Source organism: Erpetoichthys calabaricus, chromosome 17, assembly GCF_900747795.2.
Source record: "Erpetoichthys calabaricus chromosome 17, fErpCal1.3, whole genome shotgun sequence".
In the NCBI taxonomy this organism is placed as follows: domain Eukaryota; kingdom Metazoa; phylum Chordata; class Cladistia; order Polypteriformes; family Polypteridae; genus Erpetoichthys; species Erpetoichthys calabaricus.
The window spans coordinates 95310152-95338027 of NC_041410.2; the positions used below are offsets into that span (position 1 = coordinate 95310152).

The 27876-nt window shown below is 42.8% G+C and overlaps 2 protein-coding genes across 2 annotated transcripts in view; one reads left to right on the plus strand and one right to left on the minus strand.

Moving 5' to 3' along the window:
* rnf11a (ring finger protein 11a) overlaps nt 1–27876 on the plus strand; it is a 628093-nt gene that overhangs the window by 463762 nt on the left and 136455 nt on the right. The gene's annotated exons all lie outside the window — the stretch shown is intronic.
* Nucleotides 1866–27752, minus strand: rtbdn (retbindin). The gene is made up of 6 exons (XM_028823425.2): nt 27588–27752; nt 19482–19648; nt 10297–10378; nt 8284–8445; nt 5575–5671; nt 1866–3836 (listed from the first exon to the last, which is right to left on the minus strand). The coding sequence occupies exons 2-6, from the start codon at nt 19639–19641 to the stop codon at nt 3519–3521; spliced, it is 819 nt and encodes a 272-aa protein (XP_028679258.1). The 5' UTR covers nt 19642–19648; nt 27588–27752; the 3' UTR covers nt 1866–3518.

Below are 27876 nucleotides of genomic sequence, written 5' to 3' on the forward strand. Positions count from 1 at the left end.
AATGTTACTTATATGGGAGGAATGGTTAATAATAATTATAATTATTTAATAATTGCCATTATTAGTGTATAAATGGATATAAATAATTGCATTTAAATGATTCGCCAAAATCTGTTGTATGTAAACGATACTGTTTTAAACGTTATTGTTTTTTCATCAGAAAACCCAGTTTCCACGTCTACCTGTATTAGTTTAAATGGCACTTTTGCCACTCGCAGTAAGGCTGACGTATCGTGTCTACTGGGAAACACAGTGAACACGGCGTCTATCTATATATGTGTATGTATTTAAACTTGAGGTAGTGGTGACTACTGACAGTGCCAGCAGTCAGCTACTCCAGAGTGCCTGCGGTCAGGGGTTCAATTATGATTCCTAACAGCAAACGACTTCTAGCTAACAACACACCCATAGAAAAACAAAAACGAGACTGCATGGATAAAAACAGTGAACAAAGCTGCCTACAACGCGCTTCTGAAACACCAGAACCAAACGAGTCATGACTCCAAAAAGAAACAGCTTTACTACAAATATATTTATTTCATTAAATGAAAACTTTCTCAGGACGCTCCCACCCCCCATGATCTTACATCCCTACAAAGATCGGAGGGAACAGAAAGTAATTGCCTTTCTTGGATTTGCAATTCTTTAGAGAATCAGGGGTTTACTGGTTCAATGAGAAATGAGGGAAGCAACAGGAGATTAAGACACATATCTGGATGGGCCTGAATGACATTTATCCCTTACTATTACATATTCAGTTCAAAATGAACTCTTTCACTAAAGGAAATCCTTCACCGTAAAGTGTACAGTGCAGTTGTTCTACCTCCCTGAATGCTTAACATGGGACAAAATTAGAACCCTTAGCATGGGCCCATTTCTGTGTTTAGACTGCGAGTCATATACTGATGGCTTCCTCCTGGGAATTTTACCTGTCATGTGACAGTCCATCTCTGAATATACTGTGTGGTCACTGCATACATATACAGTAGATGCAAATCTTCATGTCAGGAGCATGTTAAAGTTACTTGTCTGACAGAAGCTTTGTGGACCGTGAGAGGAAACTAATGCTGGGTGTCCATATTCAGAGGGCACTCCAAATAATTCAAGAAAGTAAAGTAAACAATGCATCACTTTGCCACCCTGAGGCAGATAGTCAGAACTGCAATTCCAAGCAGAACAATGTAGGTTTTTATTAGGAATATGATTCAGTGTTACAGTAAGAGAAGAAAGGTACTAGGTATAGAACATACATACAGTATAATACATGATGGCACCTTGTGCAAGTAGCGGCTTGCTTCCTCCTTATTTAGTTTATACAAAAGACGTTTGAGGGAGATGGTGGCAAACAAGATAGTGTTACGCAGTCCATTCATTGCGCTACTCCTAAATCCAAGGTTAATTACACCGGTACGTTAACTAAGCTCACTCAGAATGGCCTCCTGTTTGGCTGCCTTCTCATGTGTGGCACATTCAACAGACAATTGGAAGTGTATTTTTACACATAAGGATAAAACAGTGGTTCACTGGTTAGCAGCACTGTGTTTTCGTAGCTCCAGAATGCTGGGTTCCAATCCAGGCCCAGGCACTGTCACTGTCACTTTTTCTCTAGTTATCCTCACTCATCCCAGAGACATTCATGTTTTATTGACTGGTAATTCTATGATGCGCTGCATGAGTGAATGTCCTTCAGTGCATCTGCAGTGTGCATTGACATCCAGTGCTGCCGAAGTTGGCTTTGGTTGTCTGTGATCCTGAACTGGATAAGTTGGTCATATAAAGAATGGATATGAAGATAAATCATAGATGATTTACATAGGATTTTCAAGATTGCTGATTCAAAAACAAAATGTGGGTTAAAAGTCTAAGTTCTAATCTTGACAATTTCTTTAACTTTTTGCTCAGATCCTGATTAAAGTGTGAGCTGTTCATGGCACACACAATCGGGGCAGATTCTGGTTTTGGGTGGGCACTTGTGGTCATGATGAGGATATTTAGTGGCGTTCCATTTAATTATATTTACAGGGCTATCTGATAAGCGTGGATATTTTTCCAACCAAGTGCATAATACACATTTTACAAAAGGGAAACAGTCTCTCAGCTATGAAAGATAAACAAGACGACGCCTGTGCTTGCAGGTAATTAAGGATCAAAGCAGTGAATGTGTCGGTTCCCGGTTGGCATTATTATAGCATGATGGTGACACAACAGCACCATAGTGATAAAGCCCAGATTATGTGTTTTTTGAAGCTTAACAAAGCGTGCGTTCTGGCCATCCTTTCCTGTCACCTCTAAGCCTGGTAATCATGCCACAACCTTTTAATAATAAAAGTGGACTTTTCTTCAAGGCCCTGGAAATACCGTGTTTACTAATCCTGTGCATCAAGTCTTCTGCCCCAGTTTCAACGTTCAGGTAATGTCAAACCATTGAAGGGCTGTAGCAGTGGTGCCTTGATATTTACAATGTAGTTTTACCAAGAGAAGCACATTTTGTCGTCACTTTCATGCAGTTATGGGTGCTGATTATAAAGTGACATTTAAGTTGTGTTCTGCTGACTGAAACGGTGAGATGAGCATCACAAAACAGAGCCAATCATTAAACAATTTATTTTTTACAGTCAAGGTACAAACCTTTTCAGAACGTCAAGAAAATTCATTCATTAGCCCCAAGGCCTGGTGATGGGTGCTTGTGCATTTTGAGGCGCTCACCTGTGATGTGTGCAGTAAACAGTGGGGATTAAGAAACAAATTGCATAAAGAATTCCAAATATTGCATGTTGGCATCGGTCAGTTGGGCGTATCTGACAAATCGGTCTGAATCATCAAGACAGTCAGTTCATCACCTTTGCGTCTTGGACTGCCATTTGTGCCAAGTAGCCAATGAGTAAAATGAACTCAAAAAACACCCGAGTGAATTTCACCAGTCTGGTTCAACCTTTTTTCCCCATTGAGATCCGTACTTTAAAAAAAGTAAATAACAGAATTGCCAAACAGACCATGCTAGATTCCTCCACTGATGCACAAGTTGATTTTGCTCTATAAAGTTTGTAAAGGCAAGCATTTTAATGTTAAGAACTAATAAATATCATGTAAAAAAAAAAAGTGCCCTGGCGTAGTGTTCATTATGAAATGTGCTATGTAAATTTAGTTTTGCTTTGTGAATTCTTTGAAGCTCTAATTAAAGAATAAATACACTGTATAGGGATCTAAAAATCATCTTAATAAGACTGCCAGACTTTAAATTGTGCAGTACAGCTGTCATGCTAAGAAGAGCCCATTAACCTAAAATGCATTTCTCGACTAACTATAAAGGGACAAGTGGCTTGCCAAAATCTGAACATATTGATCTTTAGAAGGTGACAGAGCTTACTTGAGTGCAGGGTTAACATTTAGAGACAAACTTGGATGCCACTGAGTGACTATAAGTCACTTTATTTAACTGCCACCCCCACCCACTCCCCTGCTTGTTCTCAGGATGACAGCATGGACTGGTTGCTGGAGGGCTTGTTGAAGTTGATGTTCTAGAAGCCACTGCCACTGCCTTCTATGTCTTCGATGAAGCTGGGGGCCACCGCTCTCCTGTGCAGCCTGTAGCTGGCAGTTTTTTCACCCAGTGATGAAGCTGGGCGGATCTGCCGGCGACAAGATGGCTCATTAAGCTGTTCACCAAGCTTGGTAGTGTCAAGCTCACCATTGCTCGAGTACTCCACTCGTAGCTTCTCTGTAACCTCTTGATCTGAGGCATTGAGATGCAGACAGCCGCAGGAGCTGTCATCTGGCTCTGCTCTGAAGGAGCTGCCAAACATGGTCTCACAGAGCTCTGGACCACCACTGTACATCTGGGAAAGAAGAACCAAAAGATTTGTGCTGTTAAAAGGGGTTGGCGGTGACTGTTACATTTAGGCTGTCTTGCACCCTGCGTCTTTCTGAAATACGGTGCTTCTGTGCAGATTGGTAAAACTCGAACCCACAAACATGCCTGCACTGAGCGCAGCCATTCATAACTCCATGTTTCTTGAAGAGAATCTGTTTACCTCCGCCTCTTTAATCAATCAAATCAGTTTAATGGCTGGCCTTGAATGGACTGTGGTCCCACAGTGAGATATAATAGAGCAGGAGAGGCACACTCAGATCCTGGAGAGCCAAAGTGGCTGCAGGTTTTTGTTCTAACCGTTTTCTTAATGAGTGATTTGTTTTTGCTGCCAATTTAACGTCACTTAATTCATTTGCTATTTAAGACTCAAACCGCTTAAATCAGGGCTGAGCAGCTTCAGTCCTGGAGGGCCACAGTGACTTCAGGTTTTTGTCCCAACCCAATTGCTTCATGAGAAATCCTTTGATTGCTGATGAGGCACGTAGCTCAAGTGACATTTTTCTGACTCATGTTAGTTGTCTCTCTTGTTAGGATTTTGAACTTTTAATTGCTCATTTTAGTCTTAAACAGCTGTGTCCATTGTTTTAACTGCTTCTTATTTGCAATAGGATGCAAATGACAAAGGAGCCAGCAGTTCCACATCTAGCTTGTCTTCCTTTCCACCCACTGTTCGGTTTAATTAAATACTTGGAAACTGAAGAGAAAGTGAGGAACTGAAAATGACTCATCTGTTTTGGGCATCAAATCACTTGGATGATACATGTATCATTAGAAAGGAAAACAAATCTCTGATTTAAGAATTAACTGACATAGTAGTGTTAAAACCTTAATAAGCCATGAAATTAAATAAGATTTGCTACTGGTTGGGTCTGGCTTCTAATTACGCAACTGGGTTGGAACAAAAATCCACATCCAGTGTGTCTGTACAGGGTTGGAGTTGGCCAGGCGGGGATAAATGAATCATCTGCCTCAAGAGCCCAAAATCCTTTGCTAACATGATAAAAATGGCTTCCATACCAAGCATCTGTCAAAGTAATTAACCCTGTAATTCTTAAGTTGGTGTGAGACGAACAGTGGTGAGCTTCATCTAGACCCCCCTACAGCTTCTGCAACATAAGATTCATCGAGGAATTCAGAGATGTTAGCCTTCCTTAGTGCCAGCTTTGGAGTTCCAAGGTGGAATAGGAAGTGGGTAAGTCTGGCCTACATTTCCAAGATCTCTGCTTATCACTTCTATGAAAGTTCTCTTTGTGCCTTTGTGAAGAAAAAGGGAACCTTTTGATTATTAAATTATCTGTTTCTTTGATGTTGAGACAAAAAGGTAAAGAAGGAAGTGTGTGTGAGAGAAAGAGATTTACTTGATTGTCTCACAAAAGCTGGGTGACTCTTGTGATGTGATTGCCTGACCCTAGATAGTGGCTTATGACAGCCACTGTCTGCTGGACTCACAAAACACAACCCAAGTTTTCATAGGCTTCTCTTGAGGCCTACCTGTCCTGCTGAAAAGGTGCTGCTCCCCCCTGCTGGTTTGTCTCCTCTGCTCTTAAATGAAGTCACATTCCCTTTGCTTGATTAGACTGTCTGGGCTGGTATTGATGCAATTCTGAGCTCACCCTGAAGCGTGGCACATAGTGTGATTACTGTAGACACTGTCGCACGTTGTTTTATGGTAGAAAAAGCAAACAGAAGCCAAGGACAGGTACCTGTCTGTAGGTCACACAGTCTATGCTGCAGTTTTGTCCCTGGAGAGTCCAGTTGGAGGTCCGTGTGCATGTTAAGTCATCCTGGCATGCCTCAAACCTAAGGAGCGGAGACATTTTCAAAACACCACATGAATACTAGCACACCATCAATCCTCTGTCAAACCTGCAAATCCAGAGAAGGGTGACAGGTGAGCCTAGAGCCTATGCCAGCAAGCACTGGGCACAAGGCACAAACAACCCCTGGAAAGGGTGCCATTCCAGCAGTAGTACACAGTACCCTTGATTGATTGTTCAGATGTTTAAATGGCAAAAGTAAACCGCAAATGAAAACGGTACAGCTTTATAACACGTTCTGTGCTATCATCTTGTTCTTACTTTGAGATGTGACTGCACCATGGCTGCCTTGTGTTCTCTGCTGTTGTACAGTACACAGTAGCAGATTGTGACACTAAAATAAACTACACAAGAGTACACAGAGCTGTTCCTGCCCTCTGCTCTGTTATTTTTATACAGCAGTGTGCTATGTGCTACTGAACGTGCTTTTTGAAAATACAGTACCTCATGGCATTAAATCTCTATTATGAAACACTGTACGACACACATACTCTCCTCAGTCATGGTAGACGACATAAGGTCGTGTACTGCTTACACTTTGCTGTTACTCCATTTTCTTCTTGTACACTGCAGTGTGTTACAGGCAGCAGTAGCTTCTTATACAGTAAGATGTTATAGTAATCTGCGCTCACACTTTTCCGTATAGCTGTGGTCCTCTACTGTATATCAGATTATATACTGTATATTAAAATACCATATATAATACTGTACTGCTGTTGATCCTTGTCCTAAAGTGTAATACAGGAAACTATTTTGTGTGCTGCTAATCTCAGATATACTGTGCTAGTGCTGTCCTCTCCTTGCTGTACTGTGGTGTTGTACAGTATTAAATATTGCTTTGTTGTTTTTAGCTATTCTGTATTACACTGTGTCATCACTTTAGTGCCTTCTTGGCTACTGTATATTACATAATACTGTACCATGTTGTGCAAGTCAAGTCAATTTATGGTTATCTTCCACTTATTGTAACAACAAGCAGATTTTCCTGGCACTGTCTCGGATGAAATAAAGGGCAGATGTGGTCAGTAAATAAATTCCCTTGAACCAGAATTTCACTGACAAAACCCACCATGAGGAGCAAATTTTGCGTACCTGTGCCAAAGTCTGAGAAATGCCTCCTGGAGATACTTTGCTAATAAAGTGCCTCAAGGGGGAAAAACTGGATGAAACATTGCAGGTGGTCTTGCCCTGTGGAAATGTTGCATTTGTACAAAATATGGTGTTGATATATTCAATGGTGTGGGCTTACATACCAGAAAATCACATTAAGCTTTATGTACTGATCAAAAAAAATGAAGGGAACACTTGATCATCACAGTCTGACACCAAGTCAGTGAAGCTTCAGAGATATCAGTCTGTCCAGTTAAGGGAGCGTAAGCGATTGTGAATCACTTCAACCGAAAGTGACAACAGGTGCACTGGAGAGGCAACAGCAAGAACCCCCCAAAAGGGAAAGGTTTTGCAGTGGGTGGCCACAGACAGTTGTTCTCTCCTTAACCCTCATGATTGGTTCTTCCCTAGTTTTGAGTTTTGCTAGTGTCCTTGTCATTCTTGCTAGCATGAGGCTCTTCCTGCAGCCATTTCAGGTTGTACAGGTAGTCCAGCTCCACCATACGTACCTTTGCAAAAAAGTTGGCTGTGTCTCTCAGCAGAGTCTCCAGCATGGAGGAGATACCAGGAGACGGGCCGTTACACACAGAGAGCTGGACAGGGCATCAGCCCAGCAGCAGGACTGGTATCTGCTCACTCCTTTGTGTGAGGAGGAGCACAACCAGAGCCTACAAAATGACCTCCAGCTGGCTACTGGTGTGCATGTTTCTTACCCAACTGTCACAAACCAACTCCATGAGGGTAGCATGAGGGGCCGATGTCCTCTAGTGGGGACCTGTACTTACAGCCCATCAATGTGCAAATGGCATCAAGTTAGCTGTTCACTTGTTGGCTTGTTTTCTCTCTCATTATTGAAGGGTTCTGAATCTTAACAAGCCAGTCATGAAGACATTCCATTAGCAGCAGTAATTGGTTACTAATTAGGAAACCAAAGCCCCTCAGCCGCTGTGGCCCTTCAGGATCTGAGGTTGACATTCTACTCTGGGGCAGTCCTCTGTACTGAGCTACAGTTATGTATACTGCGGTACAATGTAGCCATTCTATTTTTATTACTTTATCCTATGCTATATTGTGTTTTTTATTATTGTACTAAGCTCTATTCTATCTATCTAATGTTCACTGTGCTGTACATGTTATTATACAAACTATACTGTTTGGTACCAAACAGCGCTGTGTTCGCTGCTATTGTGTAGTATTGCGGGGTCCTGTACAGTATATCACAGTGTATTTCTTTCAGATATGTGCTGTAGTGTTAAACCCTAACCTGCTCACTTACTCTAGGGTGTTGTATATAAAATCTGGTTTTGTTCTTCTGCATTGTTCCATTCTTTGTGATTCCCCCATTGTTATCCTATCTGACCTGGTGTGAGTTTGGTATCCTGTTGTAATTATGCTACATTAGATTTTTTTTTTTCCCCCTCATTTATGGCTTAAAATGTTCGTGAGTGGTGAGCTACACAGTAGTTGCCCAATAAATTCTCTTACCATTGCTGACAGAAGGTGAGGCAGAGAGGCACACCTTGAATCAGATGCAGGCTGCCCATGGTGCTCTCTGAATCTGCTGTCTGTAGATCTTGCCGAGACCAGAGAGCTGCATCAGGTGAACAGTAGTAGAAACAAGAGAGGCGCTTCAGAAAGTCCTCGCACCTGAGAGATGTCAGGTAAAAAGTACAGTAAGAATGTGTGTGCAGCAATACTAGACTGTCCGTTTAGCCAGCCCATGCCCAGACATACTTAGACCAGTCGTGGTGCCTATGATGAAATGGGCCTTTAGTATAAAGTGCTGTGGAAGTTTCACTGTACTCTCCAAATCTCAAGTGCCGAATGTGTTGCATTGTTTTATGTTGTGCTTTAAAGCTGTAAAGTTACATGTAGTGGTTTTTTTTATAAAAGGTTTGTAGGGTCATTATTGTCCCATCTACAGAGTCCAGTGAAATTCTTACTTCAGTGTATTAACCAATATTGATCACACTGTGCGGTACTCTGATTTGTGAGTTTATCTCAAAGCTTCCATATTCCTTACATCTTGCCTGAAGAAGGGGCCTGAGTTGCCTCGAAAGCTTGCATATTGTAATCTTTTTAGTTAGCCAATAAAAGGGGTCATTTTGCTTGACTTTTCACTACATTCATAATGGCTAACACAGTACAACACCCTAGTATTATATTCCTTACCTGAATTAAAGACATTACCTTGGGATGAATTTAACTACATCGCCCTCTGGTGTCTGAGCTCGGGTACTGAGTGTGTCCCCAACTACATCGCCCTCTAGGCATTCTCGTGTACAGAGTACAGTGAAATTCTTACGTGCTTGTGCTAGTCAACATGCAGCAGGTCCATGATAAGCGAGAGGAATTCCTCAACTGGAATCGTACAAGATTTTTCAGGACACATTTTTTGTGTAGTAGTTCATAATCCTGTCATCATTCTAGAACCACAGTATTTTAAAAATATATTAACACGCTGAGTGACTTGAGATTGGTGAAAACTGAATACACATCTTCTACATTCACATTATTTTTACTTCTGCATTGTGACAGGCCCAAAGCCTAAGCAGCAGGACATTTTCTGGGATAGGTATTTATATATATTAGGGTGTACTGGTCCTAATCAGTGACACGTCATTTAGACAATGTTTGTAAATACAAGAAGACAAAACTGAAAATGGTCTTTTAGGCCAGTCATCTGAAATGATTTAGTTTTCTTCCTCACAAATTAGTATTGTACAAAATAAGAAACTGTCTAGTTTTCTGCAGTCCTGCTCTTTAACCAAATTGAAAGAGCTGATTATATAGCAGCGTGTGCCTAGTAAATGCACTCAGATCTAATATATTGTTACTGGTGCTTTGTAATGCTTATTAATACCAAACAAGACATTTGTTCAGGCCTTGTTACATACATTAACCGATTAAGTGACGTAATAAAACAAAACAGTTCATTGGTGTTTTGTTTTATTAAAGCAAACAAACTTTAACTACAATTTAAAATTGATTTCTGATAGAACAGCCTGCTGGCAGTGAATATTAGCATAGAACTGTAGAGAAAATCCTGTGGATTGATAGATGTCCCTGGATTGTACAACAAGTCCTGTATTCTGCATTGTTTAGAATGGCAGAGGGCCTGCATAGCCACTACATGGACTTGTCACCTAAGAGAGAGACAGTGGGACCTGTGTGGTAATTATAGTGTCGTAACTTTTCACAGAGTGACAGACACTCTACAAGAGCCTGATATTATATGCCTGCAGTCCCCATTGCTGATGGAAAGATTATAAATTCAGATTGTGTGCAGTGACACGCATAGCAATAAATATACAAATAAACACGTTGTTAATGAAGCATAAAGAAAATGAAGTTAGATATTTTTGGGATTATAAAATAACACAACTTTCCCAGATAGTCGAGCTACAGGCTGGAGGTCAAAGCTAGTTTTATTTTTCATTGCCGCTAGCTTTAAGTGCCTCGGTGAGATCATGGTCTTTTTAAAATGCAGTCTCCTACCTGGGGCTAGGGCTTCTGCACTGGTCCCAGAGGCCCGAAGTCAAGCCGAGTTCTTCTATCTCTTCTGACATGCAGCAAGCGTCTGTCATAAAAACGAATACAGCCAAAGTTATTTTGACAGTACCAGGGCAAGTGTTGGAGAGAGCTGGCAAGAGGTGGGTGTCTCAAAGATCACCAATGTCATTATGGCAGCCCATGTCACTGTGTGTGTGTGTCACACTCACAAGGTCAGCAATAAATCTGTAAGCCTTGGGGCACAACCTGCCTCAGAGTCCATGCGAGGCCTTCTTCTTTTGTCTGTGCTGAGTCCATGCTGAGGTCTTGTGTGAGAAGCAGACCTTTAGATGCCACAAGGTTACCCGTTTATTGGTTCAAATTGTATCAGAACTGCATTTGTGGCATAAAAATTGTGACTTTTCCTTTCTGTGTGCAGACTTGTGTAACGTTAACATAAACCTACTTAATTAATTTTTGTCTGTTATAATAATGACTAGCAAAACATGTACATGCACATACCATTTGCCTCTTATAAAATCAAACACACAGTGGTGGCTGGTGTTTGTTTGGTCTGTCTTGATTAACTTCAGGTCTTTGTGAAACCCTCTGACACGGCCATCATCTGACAAATTACAGCCAGATAGATTTAAACATTAAATGAGCGAAGAGCCTCTTGGCCACCCGCTGCCACAGAAAATCTACTGGCAATAAACTACCTAAATGGAAACGGCAACACCTCAGGTTTACAGTCGAACATCCTTCAGATGAATAAGGACAAGCCATGGTAACATGGACAGAACACACAGACTGGCCTCACTTTAAACACAAGTGGCGTCTGCTGGTGTTAATTGAACAGCGCAAGGCCAGCAAACAATTGAAAAGATGGTTTCCTACAGAGCTGTCCTTGCTGCATGTGACTCGCTCTGCACTTCTTAGAAATGGGGCAGTCATATTGCCGGCTTCTTTTCCACAAAGGGAAGGAGCCCACCTAGGCACCCTTGGTGGCTTTTTCAAGCTTAGCACTGTCGGGTGGTCCTCCTCGATAGTGGGTGAAGATCAAGCCGTTGTGTAGCCCCATTTTGGTCAGTGTAGCGTCTTCTGCTTGATGCATTCTTAATGTTGACCACCCATTTTTTTTTTCCCCCCCATACTACTGTGGCTACCTTCAAGGAGGCAAATGGTACTGGACTTTTTAGATCTCTTTTCTGACTTGCATTGCATAGCCTTGACTAGAAAAAAGCTCTGAACTAAAAATACAAATGCATGATAAAAAAAAGGGGCGGCATGGTGGCGCAGTGGGTAGCGCTGCTGCCTCGCAGTTGGGAGACCTGGGGACCTGGGTTCACTTCCCGGGTCCTCCCTGCGTGGAGTTTGCATGTTCTCCCCGTGTCTGCGTGGGTTTCCTCCCACAGTCCAAAGACATGCAGGTTAGGTGGATTGGCGATTCTAAATTGGCCCTAGTGTGTGCTTGGTGTGTGTGTGTCCTGCGGTGGGTTGGCACCCTGCCCAGGATTGGTTCCTGCCTTGTGCCCTGTGTTGGCTGGGATTGGCTCCAGCAGACCCCCGTGACCCTGTGTTCGGATTCAGCGGGTTGGAAAATGGATGGATGGATGATAAAAAAAGTCAGCCCTTCATTTTAATGCTGAAAGTAAAGGGCTGTTGACTTCAAAACAATTTCAAAAAACGACCGCAACATCTGGCCGAGCCCCATGAAGACAGTCTGACTGGACTATAGAGGAACTACAAGCTGTAAGAAGGTTTCTGTAGGTGAATTTCTGGAAGGATCATTACTGAAACATGAGGGGTTAGTGTGTAGTGCCAGCGGGTTTGCATGACCCTGTATACCCCCCAAAAAGGACAGTGTCTCAGCAGACTCTAACCTGATTTTCCCCATAGGATAAATGCTTCAGTATACACATTTTCCATATAGTGCGGTTTTTCGGGATCGTAACCCCATGGATAATGAAAATAGACTGTGTGTGAGTGTGTGTGTGTGTATTGTGACGGATGGCAAGACCATTACCCAGCCAGAACACTGGCTGAGTGGAAGGGCAGAGGGAAAGAACCTCTTTGGGACAGTAGCCTCCCTGAAACACTAGAGTTGCTACAGCACCACAGGTCGCTGCAGGGCATGCTGGGAGTTGTAGTTTGGAGCAGCCATGTTGGGCTCTGTGGGTGCCTCCAGGGGGTGCTGCAGCTACAGCTGAACCCTTTGGGGCTCCACTTCCACCACACAAGGATGTGCAACCGGAAGAAGGTCAAGGAAAACCTGGAGCACTTCTGGGTGTACTATAAAAGGAGCAGCTTCACCATCAGTCAGGGTGCGGGAGATGGGAGGTGGAGGACAAAGCTTGAGAGGAGGAGTTGAGGTGAAGAAGAGAAAGAGAGAGGAAGAAAAGGATTGTGTGTTATATTAGTGCTTTTGTACTGAGCTGTAAAGTGGGGAGCAAAAGAAAAACACCTTCTCACCTAAATAACACGTGTGTTGTATTGATCTGGTGTCTCAGCCTGTCTGTGTCAGGGTTTGGGGGAGCAGTACGCCCCCTGGTGGTCCACAATATATATATGAGTGATGAAAAATTAATCAAGTTTTTGTTTTTCTTCCTGATATAATAGCAGTAGATGTGAATTGCGTATTAAACAGTAATTTGGACAGGTCATCGCAACTTTTGCTCTAAATGCAAAATTCCAAACTACCTCCATAACCTGTCAGGTCCATGAAGTTATCTCTGCTCATATTTTTGCCAGTTCACTGTAGCTATTCACAAACTGACTGCTGTTCATTGGTTGATAACGGCCGTCTGAGTCCTCTTGAATCCTGTAAATAAGCTTTTGATGCTCTGGTTATCTTGGGCTCTGCTCTTCATATTCTAGAATGGAAGTCGGCACATTGCACTACTGCAGCCTGTCACAGGAGATGATGCACAATAATTAAGAGTCACGTTTGACTGCAGTTCTCTATCACTGCAATATAAAAATGAGTAAGATTTCAGTTGCAATTACAAGCTGTCATAAAATTACTTTATTAATGGGTTTTGTAACATTAATGTTTTAGGAAAATGTTAGATTCTTAAGTTTTAATAATTACAAATTACACCTGGTAATAAAATGTGCACTTCTCTTCTGATATAATAATCCAGAGATTAATAATGTAATGTTGCAGATTCCAGCTATGCTAATAATATGGACCTTAGTAAAATTATATTTTCTGACAGTTTTTATAATGAGGTTTTGAAATTATTACAGACACTACCTCCATAATACCTCTGTAGGAATGTGGAGTTTCAAACTATTACATATGTCCAGTGTGGTAAAATTTAAAGATCAGTATGTGTTGTAAAGTGGACAGTTCCTCAACAAAATAATCCCCAAAAAAAAATCTCAATAATGCCTGTGGGTTGTGGGGGGGTGGGGGGTCAGACCCTGGCTAGTCATGAGAGGGCAAATATTGATTTTTTTTTATAAATAAAAACATTTATTTTTACAAAGAATGCTCTGAGGCAAAGGGAAGTTCAGAAGAACACAAAAAGGCAAAAGGAGTTGCCTGAAAATCAAAGGCGATCGAAATAACAAACACCGTCCTAATTTGTAATCCAAGAGGCAAAGTCAAAAAAAAAAAAAAAAAACACAGCAAATGGGTCCCAAAAAGCCAGAAAATCAGAAATAATCAAATTAGCAAAAAAAAAAAACACAGGAGAACTCGTCATCCACCGAGCACATTCAAGGGACGGCGGGTCTTCTTCAGCCTTTAGAGGGTAGAGGGCAGTGATGGGCAGGGGACCACCCACAAGTCACATGGGGCATAGCAGTAAAAACATGGATGCTAAGAAACTAAATGACCAACAATATTAACAGACATAAGAATAAGAAATGAACAAAAAGGTCATAAAAATGGCAGGCAGCTGTACCCTGGCTGAAACACAACAGTAATATGAGAAATCCCTGCTGTTTAATTTGAGGATACACGTGATGATACATTTGTGTCCTGATCTATTTAGTGCTGTTTTTATTCTGATGGTTTTGCTTACTTATTTTCTGTTGCCATTTTGAGTCTCATAGCACCGGGCTGTCCCTTTAACTGTTACTAACGTGATGATGTGTACACATGTGATATGTGATATCCCTGTAAAACATGGCAGTGTGGCACAGACTGCATCCTCCCAAAGTGCTGTCGGTGTGAGTTTTGGACTTGGCTTGTTTTCTACAGAGAGGTCACTTTTTGACGCCCTGCGTATGGCTGCTTTCTCTTGTAGTGTGGTGTTTTGTTTCTAATGCTGACCTGGATAGCATTGATGTCACATTTCACATTCCCACTGCACTAGTAATGTAGTCTTTGTTAACTTTGTGTGTGTTTAGAATTTAGGATATGATGATATTTAAGAACCTGCCCTCCATGATAACCTTTGTAAATGTTTATAAAATTGCAGCTCTCCAATGCAGTAATGAGTGTACTCTATTAGAACTTAGATTCTTGTATCTCTGATAACAGATGGGTGATACAAATGTTAGTCCATCTTTAATAATAACATGGAAGCCGATCAAACTGGACTGCTGATTCACTGTAATAATCTGTAAACTTTACAACTCGCAATTCTTACTCACATGATAATCAATGGCAGGCGGTCACTGTACATGTAGGGATCATAAGGTCACAGGCTCATATTGTTACAATAAATTAGTAATATAAAGAGGTAGACTCCAGGAGAGTAGTCGATAAAAATTTAGAAAATACTGTTATTAAACACAGTCTGAAAGTGTTAAGAAACTCCCAATTCTAACAGTGCTTAAAATGTAATTGAGGACTGCCAATAGACAGATGGATTGATTATAAAATGTAGATAAAGACTTCTGATTTTATAACAAAGTGTTTTTTTAATACAGTTGTATACTTGGTGCAATAGTAAATGCAGCCATTTAAAATTGCAAATTCCTAATACTATAAATCTGTGGTGATTTATAAAATCCCTCCTTCCTGCTGGAGTCTTAGTGTCGTAGCACATTTGTGTTTAATGTATGATCTGTCTTCATAACTCTCCACTATAATAAGCTAATAATATATATATTAATAATCGGGCAACACAAGTGGTCATATTGCTACTGCAGCAGTCTCACGGCCTGACGCAGGCGTCTCCAGCTTTGTTAATCTAAACTCTGATAATAGAATATTGCAGGTTGTAACTGTGATAATAATCTGAATGTTGATTTCGGGCTTCAGCTGCTATAAATATTGTGAGTCCAGATATCATTTGACAGCAAATTCCCTGCCATTATAACTCCAACTGTGACGCTTTACAAACCAGAGAGTGTATGAACCCGTCTCCTTCACCCTGACGTTTTTTGTTAGCCCGCAGCTGCTTAAGTCCTCCCGTATTATCTCACAGTAAATCTTCTTATTGGGCTTTTGATTGATTTACTGCTCTAGCTGCGTCTTTGCTGTTGTAGCTAAAATGAGAGTAACTGGATAAAGGGCACCAAGGAAATTAATTAGCTACCCCGATGACCAATTAATCTTTTTTCCACTGATGAGGGGCAAGGTAGTAATGCGCAAGACCGATAATCAAGGCCATTGTACAATTCGGTAAGTCAGCAACCTGTCCTCCTTCCTCTGGGGACCTCTTGGGCCCACCTTCGAATGATTCCGCTTTTAAGGGCAACAGCAAGGAATTATCCGGATTGATTAAGCTCCTCTTCATCACTAATGAATTGCACCACAACCTCTGAAGTAAAGCAAGATGAAATGAAAAACTCACAGGCTCCGTGGTTGGAGGAGAGGTTACGGGTCAGCACTGTGCAGCAAGGAGTACAATGACTGACCACTAATGGTAGCCGCTCCAAGTCCTATCAATATGGCGCCCAGCTATTTCACTCTCATCCTTGTTATGGACATGTAAAGACTGTGACTGCCATTAAAGCAGGAGATGATTAAAGCAGCAATAAGTTGTGGTGAGGATAAGCAAGGATCAGGAAACTGTGAAATGCAAAACAAAACTGAGAAGCCCAGAAACCAAAGGTACAAGATGAAATCAAAATGCAAAAAAAAAAAATAGACACTGCAGGCATAAGACAAACTAAGCTAACAGTCTGTAAGAATAACAAAAGGTTTAGTGTTCACCGAGGCCTAAGGCGTCACACAGTCATGTCCTGTAATGATTGAGGTGATTGATCAACTAGGTCCCCGTGACCCTGTGTTCGGATTCAGCGGGTTAGAAGATGGATGGATGGATGGATGAACTAGGTGTTATGTAAGCCACCTGGCCATCGGGCCTTACTTTATTCTTTGATGCTTGGTATTGCCTAATCTTATTTTTAAATTTTATTTTTTTTGTAAACTTTTCTTTCTTCAACATGTAAAGCACTTTGAGCGACATCATTTGTATGAAAACGTGTGACAGAAAGAAATGTTGTTGTAAATGCAGAAAAGCAAGACGGTGAAAACCTTCATTTCAAGAGTGATCATTAAAAACAGCCACAGAAACGCATTTCTGCACATAATAAACCCCCAAACGGACACAAACACGAGTACAAGTCAGCCTGCTACTAAACCCTATAATCTAATCTGATACGGCACTCCTGGAGTTCACATTTCCAAATATCAGGGTGACATGACGTTGTTTAACACGAGTCTCATCCCAGGTCGTCTTTTTACTTCTTTTACGTTTTGTTTCTTTTCCTTTTTTCCAGTTGGCTCTCCTTCTGTTGTTTCATTGTGAATCCCTTTTCACTTGTCCCTGTGGTGAATTATTTGCTCTCTCTGCTTTGTTAATTGCTGTATATTTCATGATTGTGGAGGGCAAGGTCTCTGAGGCCCTCGTGTTTTAGCAGTGAGTGTCGTGGCAGTACCCAAGGCCTGTCCACTAACCCCAGGCTGCACTCTTCTGCTGCCCTTTTTGCTCTCTCTTTGCCATTGTTTTGTCCTGTGTTGTAGTCGTACTGATGAAGTCGCAATTTGAAAAACTAAACGAAATGAAGTTCTGAATTTTGGCAGATTTTATAGAATGAATTATTTCTTGCTTTCTTTGTTATATTTTGAGTTTCGTGCTTTGCCTTTTTTTGAAATTTGAACTTTGTATTTGGTATTTGCATTCTTTTCACTTTTGAAATTTTATTATTAATGTTATATTCCAGCCACAGTCTAATGCTCAACTGTTTAAAGTTTTTTTTATTTTTGGAACATTATTTTTATGTTCTGTTATTAATTGTATTTTGGGTTTCATTTAATGTATATTGTATTCATGTAATATTGTGATGTTTATTAATTATTGTACATTATGTTTTAGGTTGCTGCCCAGTCTCCTTACTGTGGAGCCTGAGGAGGCGAGTCCACCTGCTTATATAGAAAGGGAAGCTGCATTCCTTAAAGCAGTTTCAGCATTTTGTTTTACATTTGGATTCTATTCTTTTGCAATTGTGCTCTTTTCTTGGAGTTACTGGTTTTAACTCTACTTTGTTCTGAAGGTAATGTTACTGAGATTTCTGGATTTGTCTTCTTTATTTTTGGGGTCTTGCTTTGTTGTGCTTTTTGAACTATTTAATAAACCAGTAATGGCGCACTGCTATAACGATAACCTACACTGAATACACTCGACTGGAGCATTCCTAGTTCTTATCCTCTTTCTCTGTACGTTTACCATTCGTTTCTTCAGAGGTTGATGCCACTTCCTGAGCAGCTCTTCTTCTCTCCACCCTAGCGGCCCACTTCTTCTCTTCTTCCGTCGGCATCTTTTCATGTTAAAACTGATTAAGTCCGTGTTTGTGTTGCAATTACTTAGTACATTTTCCTTAATTTTTCACTTAAGGTGGCACTTAAGTCTTCAATCTGCTTCAAGGATGACTTAAGATATGAAGAGGTAGGGGGAGTGAGCGGCGAAGGTGGTAGGAATGAGAACGGCGCCCCTACACATGCTGCTGGCAAGAGTTGATTCTACAATTAAATAAAATAAAAATAAAAAGAGGAATAACCTTGGAGGTCAATCATCACCCTAAAAGCAGACAGTAGAGGTCACGTAGTATATGTGTACCAAATTTAAGGTCAATAGTTCAAACGGTTTGCGAGCCACAGGTGACTTAGAAATCCTGGACAGACAAACGGACAGCCATGGCAGCGTATTCTATAAGAAGACACCTTTAAAGGTAAAGAATTTGAGTTTTTTTGCTCATCTTTTAAATCAGACATTTTTAAACTGTGTTCCTTCTCCTACTTAAAGGGCATTATTGTACTTTTTAGTGTAGCCAGATGTTAGGGCCTGCCATTTGATTTGAGGCCAGTCTGCCTGGGGTGAGGCCTGTTCAGGAGGTTCAGACCAGCAAAGTGGGCTTAGTGAACTGCGACACCTGCGCTCTCATTCTGTTCTTTGTGGAGGTGGACATCCATAAATGTTATTCATCTTTAACTATTATAATTATTATAACTATTATAATCTCATTGTTGCCAAGTTTGTTTGTTTTTTTTCCCTGATAGATTCCCTCTCCCTGCTGTGGGTCTCATCATAAGACAATGTGTGGTGTGTGTGCAACAGGAACATGTAGTTTAGCTTTACAAATGGAGGAGACAGATGTTGACAATTTGACTTTCTAGAGTCACCGCTAATTCTGTAACAGGCTCTCATTTGTTTGCTCCCATCTGGTGGTGAGTGGTGAAAGCCTAATGCCTGTTAGAAATGGGGGCTGCACAAAGGAGCGACTTGTTTTACTTTACATTTCTTTTTTGTTTTTTGCTTTTGACCAGTTGGTGTTGCCACCTCATAGCACTTGGACACCTGCTTGAATTTCCAGCTGGAGTTGACATCTTCTAACTATTTTTGCATGGGTTTTCTCCAGAGATTCCCATTTCATCCCACAGCCCTAAGACTTGCTGTTAGCTGGACTGGTGATGCTAAACTGGAGTGTGTGTGTGTGTGTGTGTGTGTGTGTGTGCGCGCGTGTGCTTGACTGCCATTTCCTCTTCTGTTGCTTTTGGCACATTACAGCTGAAATAGCCTCACAGTCCCCGCGTATGAATAAGGGAAAAATATGGATTGGTAGAATTTGCTCCTTTCTAAACTCCCAATGTAGGCTTGCTTGACGCTAAACCAAATTAATAACAAATAAGATATTTTATACAAAGAACTGTTTATGATAAGTGACCAACATTATATTTGACTTTGCTTTTTTTTTTCCCCCTTCATGTTTGTTGCTGCCCGAGTACTCACTGCCCGAGTAAAGCTGGCATTCCTGGAGCTCTGGCTCTGGCCCTGGTACATCCTTATGCTTCTCATCCTGCAGGCAGGCCACCTCTTCTCCAGAAGTCCGCCCAAGGAGCATGGCAACTGTCCAGAAGGACGCCAGGGAAATTAAGCCTTTGGCATACATCTTTGTCCTGGAAAGATAATAAGAAAGGAGAGAACTCAGTAGAGCTTTGAGTTTCAGCACCCTGGACAGCCTCAGTGCATTCAGACTGCCCTGCGCCCGCATTGATCAAATGTCACAGAAAAGGAAGACGACCCTAACTGGCACCAGAATCTGAGAGCGACACAAATATGGAAGTAACGGTAAAAGCTTTCTGTCAATGTTCTTAAGTCAGGGAGCTACGACTAACTTCACCAGGACATAGAAGGGCTTGGGAGCTGCTTGCCCTAACTGACTAGGACACGGGTGGGCAATGTGGGTCCTGGGGGGCCGCAGTGGCTGCAGGTTTTCATTCCAACCCAATTGCTTAATTAGAAACCAATCCTTGCCAGTCTCAGACTTTATTTAATTTTATGGCTTGTTAGTCTGTGATGTCAGGTTCTTATATTGTAGATTTTTTTCCTTGCCAAGGATATCATCCAAATAATTGGTTCCTGCCTTGTGCCCTGTGATGGCTGGGATTGGCTCCAGCAGATCCCCGTGACCCTGTGTTCGGATTCAGCGGGTTGGAAAATGGATGGATGGGTAATACACAGATTTATAGATTTTCACACCGTTCCTCATGAGGGAGTGTTAAGGCAAGCTGCATTTGTGCAAATCGGCACACTCATAAAGACCCCGAGTGTGGATGAGCCACAGGTGTAACTCACAAGCAAGTATCACAGGATCAACACACAGGGGGGCATAGTATGCTGAAGGTGGGTGGGGCTGGATGGGTGATTGACAGCAATATATCGCACAGGTATGTATGCTGAGCTCTGTGTTACATGAACATCTGGAACATTCACTTTACAACCCTGGGAAGGGTCCAGCAGGCCGGTGGAGACTCGGGGGGGGGGGGGGGGCATTGGGTAAATAGAGCCTGGCAGAAGATACCCCGGGTATCACAGAGAGAGGCACAGGGAGAGCTGGAAGATGGCGATTGTTCTGAAAGTATGTCTGTGGATCGCTCATTGTTAAACAAATCTGCCTGTTTTGTGGCTCAGCTCTCGTTTGGTGTGTGCATCTCGGCGTTCGTAAGAGTTTTAGTCTTGTTGCGTTTCTGAAGTAGCTACAGTTAAATGCAGCTTAGTGAGATATCCTGTGTGAGCCACTAGGGGGCGTACGGCCACCTTAACCTGGACACAGATGGGCAGGAGACAGGTTTTGCCACTACACACTTTTATTCACAGTTTGAAGTGCCCAAAATACCAGTCAGTCCCTTCTTGTGCCAGTCCTTCTCCCTCCACTCCTCCTCAGGCTTTGTCCTCTTCCTCCCGACTCTGGCCAACTTATGGAGTGAGGCGGCTCCTTTTTGTAAGACACCTTCCAGGTGCCTAATGAGCTTCTTCTGGCCGGGTGTGGTGGACGTGTGACCAAATAAGGCCCTGGAAAGGTCTATGCGCCCCCTGGTGCTGTCCATGGGTTCCAACAGGGTTCAGCTCCCACGCTCATAGCCCGTGGCCCCACTGGAAACCAAGGGGGCTGCCCTTTATCGGCCCGGGGGAGAAAATGTCCTGATAATCCTCTCTCCTTCAACACCTTGGGCGTCTTGGCCACCCGCCACACCTACTACCTTATTTGGTTTTCCTCCTTCTTTTTCCCCTGTATTGAATATTATTATTATTATCTTAGTATCAGAAAACCATAGAACGTCACCATCACTTTCCGGAAAGGTGTACCGCAGGTGGGTGTAGGATGCTTTGTAACTACCTGTCATGTCCGGCTCTGGAGTTGGACAAATTCTTATCCTGGTCAGACTTTTACTACAATTTCTAGAAGTAAGACAAATACGGGCTAAGGTCTCATAAAGCTTCTGCAAGGAGTTTGAATGGAACAGTTGATTGTTAGAAGTGCGGCCTGCTGAGTAAAGTTTCTGCTTCACAGCCCACCCTGAGTGAGTCACTGAACCGGTCAGTAAAATACAGAAAAAAAATAACAGCGATACACCCTAGTGTGCCACCCGAGCTGTTAAAACTGCAGGCCACACGGGGCAGGGGGTCAAAACCAGCAGAGCAGTCAAACCGAGTCGTCACACGCAGAACTCTAAGCGAGGCTTGTAGTCGAAACGTTCAGAGGCGATAGTTAAAAACCAGAACAGGCGTGAAGCTCCTTGTTGAAGTTCCACAAACTCGGACAAAGAGTCCCGGCACGGCACCAGTCACTGATGGCTGCTGGGACACGACCCCTGACAACCGGCCGTCCTGTCATGGCAACGGGACCGATAAATGGCATTGCGGGAATTCGAAAAGAAGATGTTACAAAGATAATTACGAAGAAATAAGAGTGAAGTTGGATTCTCTGTGATTGAACACGTGAGAGCATTGTGAACAGATAGGAAGGAAAGGCGCTATATCCTTTACAAGGTAGGCCAGCTCTACCAGCCAGCCGTGAGAGTGGAGGTCTGCTGCAGGCACTTCAGATTGTCTGCTTACACTGTGCTGTATTTTTGCCTTGAGATGGTGGTCTCTGTCCAAGGCACTATATAAAATAAGGCAGATTGGGAAAGGACTGAATGGACTGTCCTGTTTGAATTGCAAATCCTAGGAGAACGTCGATTGTAGTGACCACCAGAGGCATCCTTCATGATGAAGACCCCGTTTACTGGGACCTCTTGGATGTTGGTGAGGATGTCTTCTTATCACAAGTGTACATTACCTTACTCGTGTGGTGTTATCAGTTAGTCAGCAGGGGGCACCCTTGGCCTATCTGCCCAGTCTTTGCTTTGCATCTGATTTAAAGTATGAGAGGTATTATGTATTACTGTACATAGTCCAGTGAAATTCTTACTTGTGTCATGTCGCCGTGATTGGTGAGTAGGACTGCCTCACCTCTGACCTTCTGTGCCTGACAGACCTCCGCCCGCGTTTGTCATTAAACAGAACGGCTGCTCACTTTGACATTCCATAAAGGTGATGAAAGTTTCACCGATGATTCCACAAACGAAACGGACAAACTCTTAGTTACCAGAATCCCTCGAAAGTCATTTAATATGGGGCTACAGCCTACCCAGACTAAACCTGGCATTTTAAAGGGCAGTAAAGTGTGAGATATGAACAGAAGAGGGCACAGCCATAGGCAGAGTATGTACTGGAGAACAAGCAGCTGTGCCATCTACGGCTCACCTGCTGGGCTGAAATCATCTGCAGCTGTGCCAGCTGCTGGCGCTGATCTGAAAGCCTACATTGGCACAACATGGCTCCCAGGGTCAATGTTGACCTGAGTGGAAACCTCCTGTGAGATTTGGCATCTTCATAATAGAGATAATTAGTCTGGTCCTGAAATTCCATGCTGACAAAGCCTCTGTCTCATACTCTTTTACTGCTGGCAAAATATTACCAAGATCGATTTGATTGAGATTTATGCCAGAGTGCCAGCACAGAGTCAAAAAGAAAATGTCGAAGAAGGACAAGATAATAAGGCAGCCTCCTTCCATCCATCCAACCATTCTTGAAGCCCGCTTTTATATAAAGCCACGTGACCCCAAAGCTCGTTGTGCATTAGACACAAGACTGGGCAGCCCATAATAGAGCACAGCCGTCTGCATGCCAACAAAGCCAACATGCACTGCAGGTGTAGCACCCAGGAACAGCCTACATGGACGATGACGGGGCTGGGCACTGCACCACTACGGTGCCACTGTGGTGCTCAGCAGACGGACAACATAACTGAAATACAACTTGCATGACAAGGACTGAGATCTGAGATGGCACAGCAGAGGCAGCATTGGCACAGTGGGTACAGCCGAGTCGGCCACAGAAGAATCAAAGCACCGGGCACAACATGGACTAATCTAAAGCAATTAGGAGCTGAGAAAATAAGCGAATGGGACACAAGATGATGAAGAAAATGCAAACCGACTGACACTGCAAAAGTCCAAACTTCAACACTGGTAAGTGAAATACACGTTATAGTGCCTTTTATATGTATCTGTTATATAGTGCCTTTCAGGTCTAAATGTGTACTTATTAAATAGCTGACAGTTTCATACCTGTGTCTCTAGCTAGCGATTATACAGTGCCTTTTATAGTCATTCAGGCAGTCATTTTCCAACCTGCTATATTCTAACACAGGGTCCCCCCATCAATGCCAGAGCCAATCCCAGCCAGCACAGGGCGCAAGGCAGGAACAAACCCCGGGCAGGGCGCCAGCCCATACACACACCAAGCACACACACTAGGGACAACTTAGGATCACCTGTGCACCTAACCTGTATGTCTTTGGACTGTGGGAGGAAACCCACACAGACACGGGGAGAACATGCAAACTCCACGCAGGGAGGACCCGGGAAGCGAACCTCAGGTCTCCTTACTGTGAAGCAGCAGCGCTACCCACCGTGCCACTCTCTGCCTTTTATATCTCTGTTATATACTGTGCTGCTGTCTCACAACAAGGACATCAAGGAGATGGCAGTTTAAGTCCCCAGTCCTCCCTGAATGCAGTTGGCATGTTCTCCCAGTGTCTCTCTGGGTTTGTCACGCAGTCTAAAGGCATGCAGATCAAGTGGATTGACGATGCTAAATTGACTCTGTGTGTGTGTGCGCTCACCCTGGGATGGACTGGCACTCAGTACAGCGTTGTTCCTGCCTTGTGCCCAGTGCTTGCTGGGATCGGCACCAGCTTCCCACGACCTTTCTCAGGATAAGTGCCAAAGTGGATGATATCCATCAATTAGTATAGTAATTAATAATTAGTAGTAGTAATATTATATATTTAGCTGACGTCTTTGTCCTTACAGATTCAATGTACATTGTAACGGTTGACTGATATTTTAGAGTAGTAGCTCAGGAAGGTTATGTGACTTGCTCAGTGGCCTTATGGGTAAAGATCCAGTTAATACTGGCACTAACGCGCCTTGCTAACCTGTAGATGGCACTCCTCCTATCTGTATGTTTAGCTGTTATATAGTGCCTTTCATGTTTATTATCTACCTGAGGTGTCACTCATTGCAGGGCTGCACTCTGATCTCAATCCGAGTTGTTTGCTGTGTGGTGGGTGTGCTCTCTCTATTTTATATAGTGCCTTTCACATACGCCTATTTATCCATTCTGTATTGCCTCTCATACCTATAAATCTATTATATATACTGTATTTAACATCTACCTATTGTATAGAGTGCCCTCCATATATGCTTATCTCACCTATATATAGTGCTGTTCATGTCTGTATGCCTGTTGTATCTTCCCATTTTTATATAGTGCCTTTCCTATCTACATACCTATTATGTATCGTATTTCAAACCTGTTTGCCAATCATGGTGTTGGAAGGTGGCGACACATGCGTGGCGTGCTGATTGGCACGTGTGAGTTAGAATCTGACTGGACTCTGTCGGCGGCACATTTAGGGCCTCAGAAACGTTTTAAACTGTTGGTGTCTTCATGTAAGTGAAGCACTGCTGAGATAAGAAGCAAGTCACGAATAGAGTCCACAAATATGAAACACAAGAATCATCAAAAGAAAAGAAAGGATTAAAAGACCGTGCGAGGAGTCTAGCAGTACTGGACACCGAGCTGTCGCCGTTACACAAAATGTGCCGCTTTCAGGGCCTCGTTGCTTGTTTGTTCCCAAGCACACGGTGAGCTCTCGGATTGTGTGACACCGATTACAACTCCAAACAACAAAGCAGCTGAAACCCACCGATTACATCAACATGAAGGCTGTAATTTGACTCGTACTTGTTCAAAAGGCTGCCATGATGATACTAACCCAACTCTTACGTTTAAATAACAATCCGTGATGTCCTAACGAGGATAAAGCCCGCGATGAGCTAAACATCTGGCATTAGCAACAAAACAGAAGGCACCAGGAGTGACAATTAAGTGTCCTTCATACTGACGGTGATCTGAAATGTACATCAGCATTAGAATCTGCTCTGTGCCCACCTGTAGCCCGCTGTGCAGTCCCAAGCAAATCACTGAAGTTGACGATGTGCTATTTAGAGAGATGTGAAAGGCACTATATACTAGTAGTAGTACTAATGTCACACGTGCAGATAAATGTAAAAGGCAGAACCTAACAGATACAGAGATGTGAAAGGCACTGTGATTGATGGATGAGGAGGGCACTGCATAATAGATACTGTTAGACAGACGTGAAAGGCACTATAAAGACACTACACAATATATAGACAAATGAAAGGCCCCGTCCAGATCCACTCCTGGAGGGCCACAATGTCTGCAGGTTTTCCTTTCTGCCACTTTCTAGTTTTAACTCACTTGTTTTCCCTTCATTTTAATTTCTGCGTTTTTCAAGAGTTGGTTCTCTGAATTTCTTCCTTTACCTTAAATGGCTGATAAACAAAAATAAGAGGTGACGTTAGTGTACCAAAAGATGACCAGCTAAGTTGAGGCTTCAGACTCCAACCAGTGAAGCCACTTCTTGTTAACTCAACCCGTCGTTTAATTCCATAGCTTGTTGCTGCTGCTCTCATTTCCAAAACTGCTGATTTTCTTAGAGCTCCGTCATAAGGTCCTGGTGACCCCAGCACATGAACCTTCACCTTTCTTTACTGTCAGATATTGTATGATGGGCGCAGGTTAGCTGGTCATTGATGGCTAGTTTTGTATCTCATTATTGTTTGACTGCTAATTAAGGAAAAAGGAAACAACTGTAGGGCCCGAGTCTGAAATAGCAACTCAATTAAAATTAAGGCAAGAGATGTTATTAGCAGTAAAAACTGGTCACTAACTAAGAAAATGGTTAGAATGAAAACCTACAGCCCTCCATGAGTGGAGCTGGACGAGCTTGATATAATAAAACTATAATAGGCAGATCTAAAAGGCGCTATATAACAGATAGTATAAGAGATATAAAAGACATCAGACCATAGATAGGCGTCATCAAAACTCGGCAAACATTCTGTCGGAAACAGAAGGCAGCAGACGTGGCAGGTCGTTATTTAAACGAATGCTTTAAGCTCTTTTCTAATATTTGATCCCCGTATTTCAGAAGCTGGCATTACGCTGATTATTTTCGGGCTGATGTTATCATCCCTTCACCTTCCTCCACTCAGTTTTTCCAAGGCTCAGTTCGGCTCACGTCAGTTCCATCCCCGCAATACGCCTCATCTTCCATCTTTGCTGAGATGTTTGTGTTCATCAAGCTATCTACGGATCTTTAAATCTTCTTAATTTTTGTTGAATTATTTCAGTGCTGCTCAGTACGAGTTTGTTGCATGAAGACCTGTCGATGATTCCAGGGTTTGTTTGTTTGTTTTTTTTTTGCTTCCGAGAGGACTGAATTACGATAAATAGCGCAGTTCTGATGTTTTAAAAATCGTTCGTTTCTCTCGCTCCACATCTTTTATCTTTTTTTAGAGTAAATTTAAACTCCTAAGTAGATCTGCGTGTCCCTTTCCTATCTCAGGAATGCCAATACATTGAAGTAAAAGTATTAAGAATTTAAAGTTTATCTTCCAAAATGTGCATCTGTAAAAAGTGAAGACGAACAGGTGGGCAGTGGTCTGCGTCCATCGAAATCGATGTGTAAAGGCACTATATAATAGCCCGACATTTGTTAAATATTCTTTTCTTCCGTCTCTCCCACTTCTCCACAGAATAACGGGCGGACTGAGCCGCTCAAATCCATTTTCTTCGAACCGACTCGTCCATTTGCGGAGGCGACACTGCGGTGCGTCGGATCGGGGGGCCGCAGCTCTGTTTATTGATACCCAGTTGTTATTGGGGGGTCTGGATGGTTGGGTAGCAACCGATCGCGACGTGCTGAGTGCCGTCGACCCCGAGCAACACGTTGCAGTCGGCGAGGTGGGGTGAGCACCGCGGCGGCGCACCTCTCAAGTTGAACAGCCGGCGGGTTCGCACCTGTCCGCCGACTGAAAGAGTTGCGAATTGGGACGCCGCGCGATTTTAGGTTACGGCCCTCGTCGTATTTTAATTGTAAACTTACGCCTGACGAGCGGGATTAACCTTTACCTGTGAAGGTCCTTCCGGTCGCTCTGTGCCACGCGAGGTCTTTGCGTCCCGAAGCCAAAGCCGCCGACTCTGTGGATGAACTGCGCTCCTCGAGACTGTCACCTGCCTTCTGTCCCTTTTTATGTGTCGAGCTTTACTGAAGGGCGTCATTTTTTCCCAAACCTGCCCCTTCCCTTCCTCCCTCCCTCTTTCTCCTCCTCCGTCTTTCCCCACCTCCCTATCCCCCCATCAATGCAGCTCAGCGTGTTTTATTAGTCCATCGGCATCAGCAGTATTGCCATTGCAATTT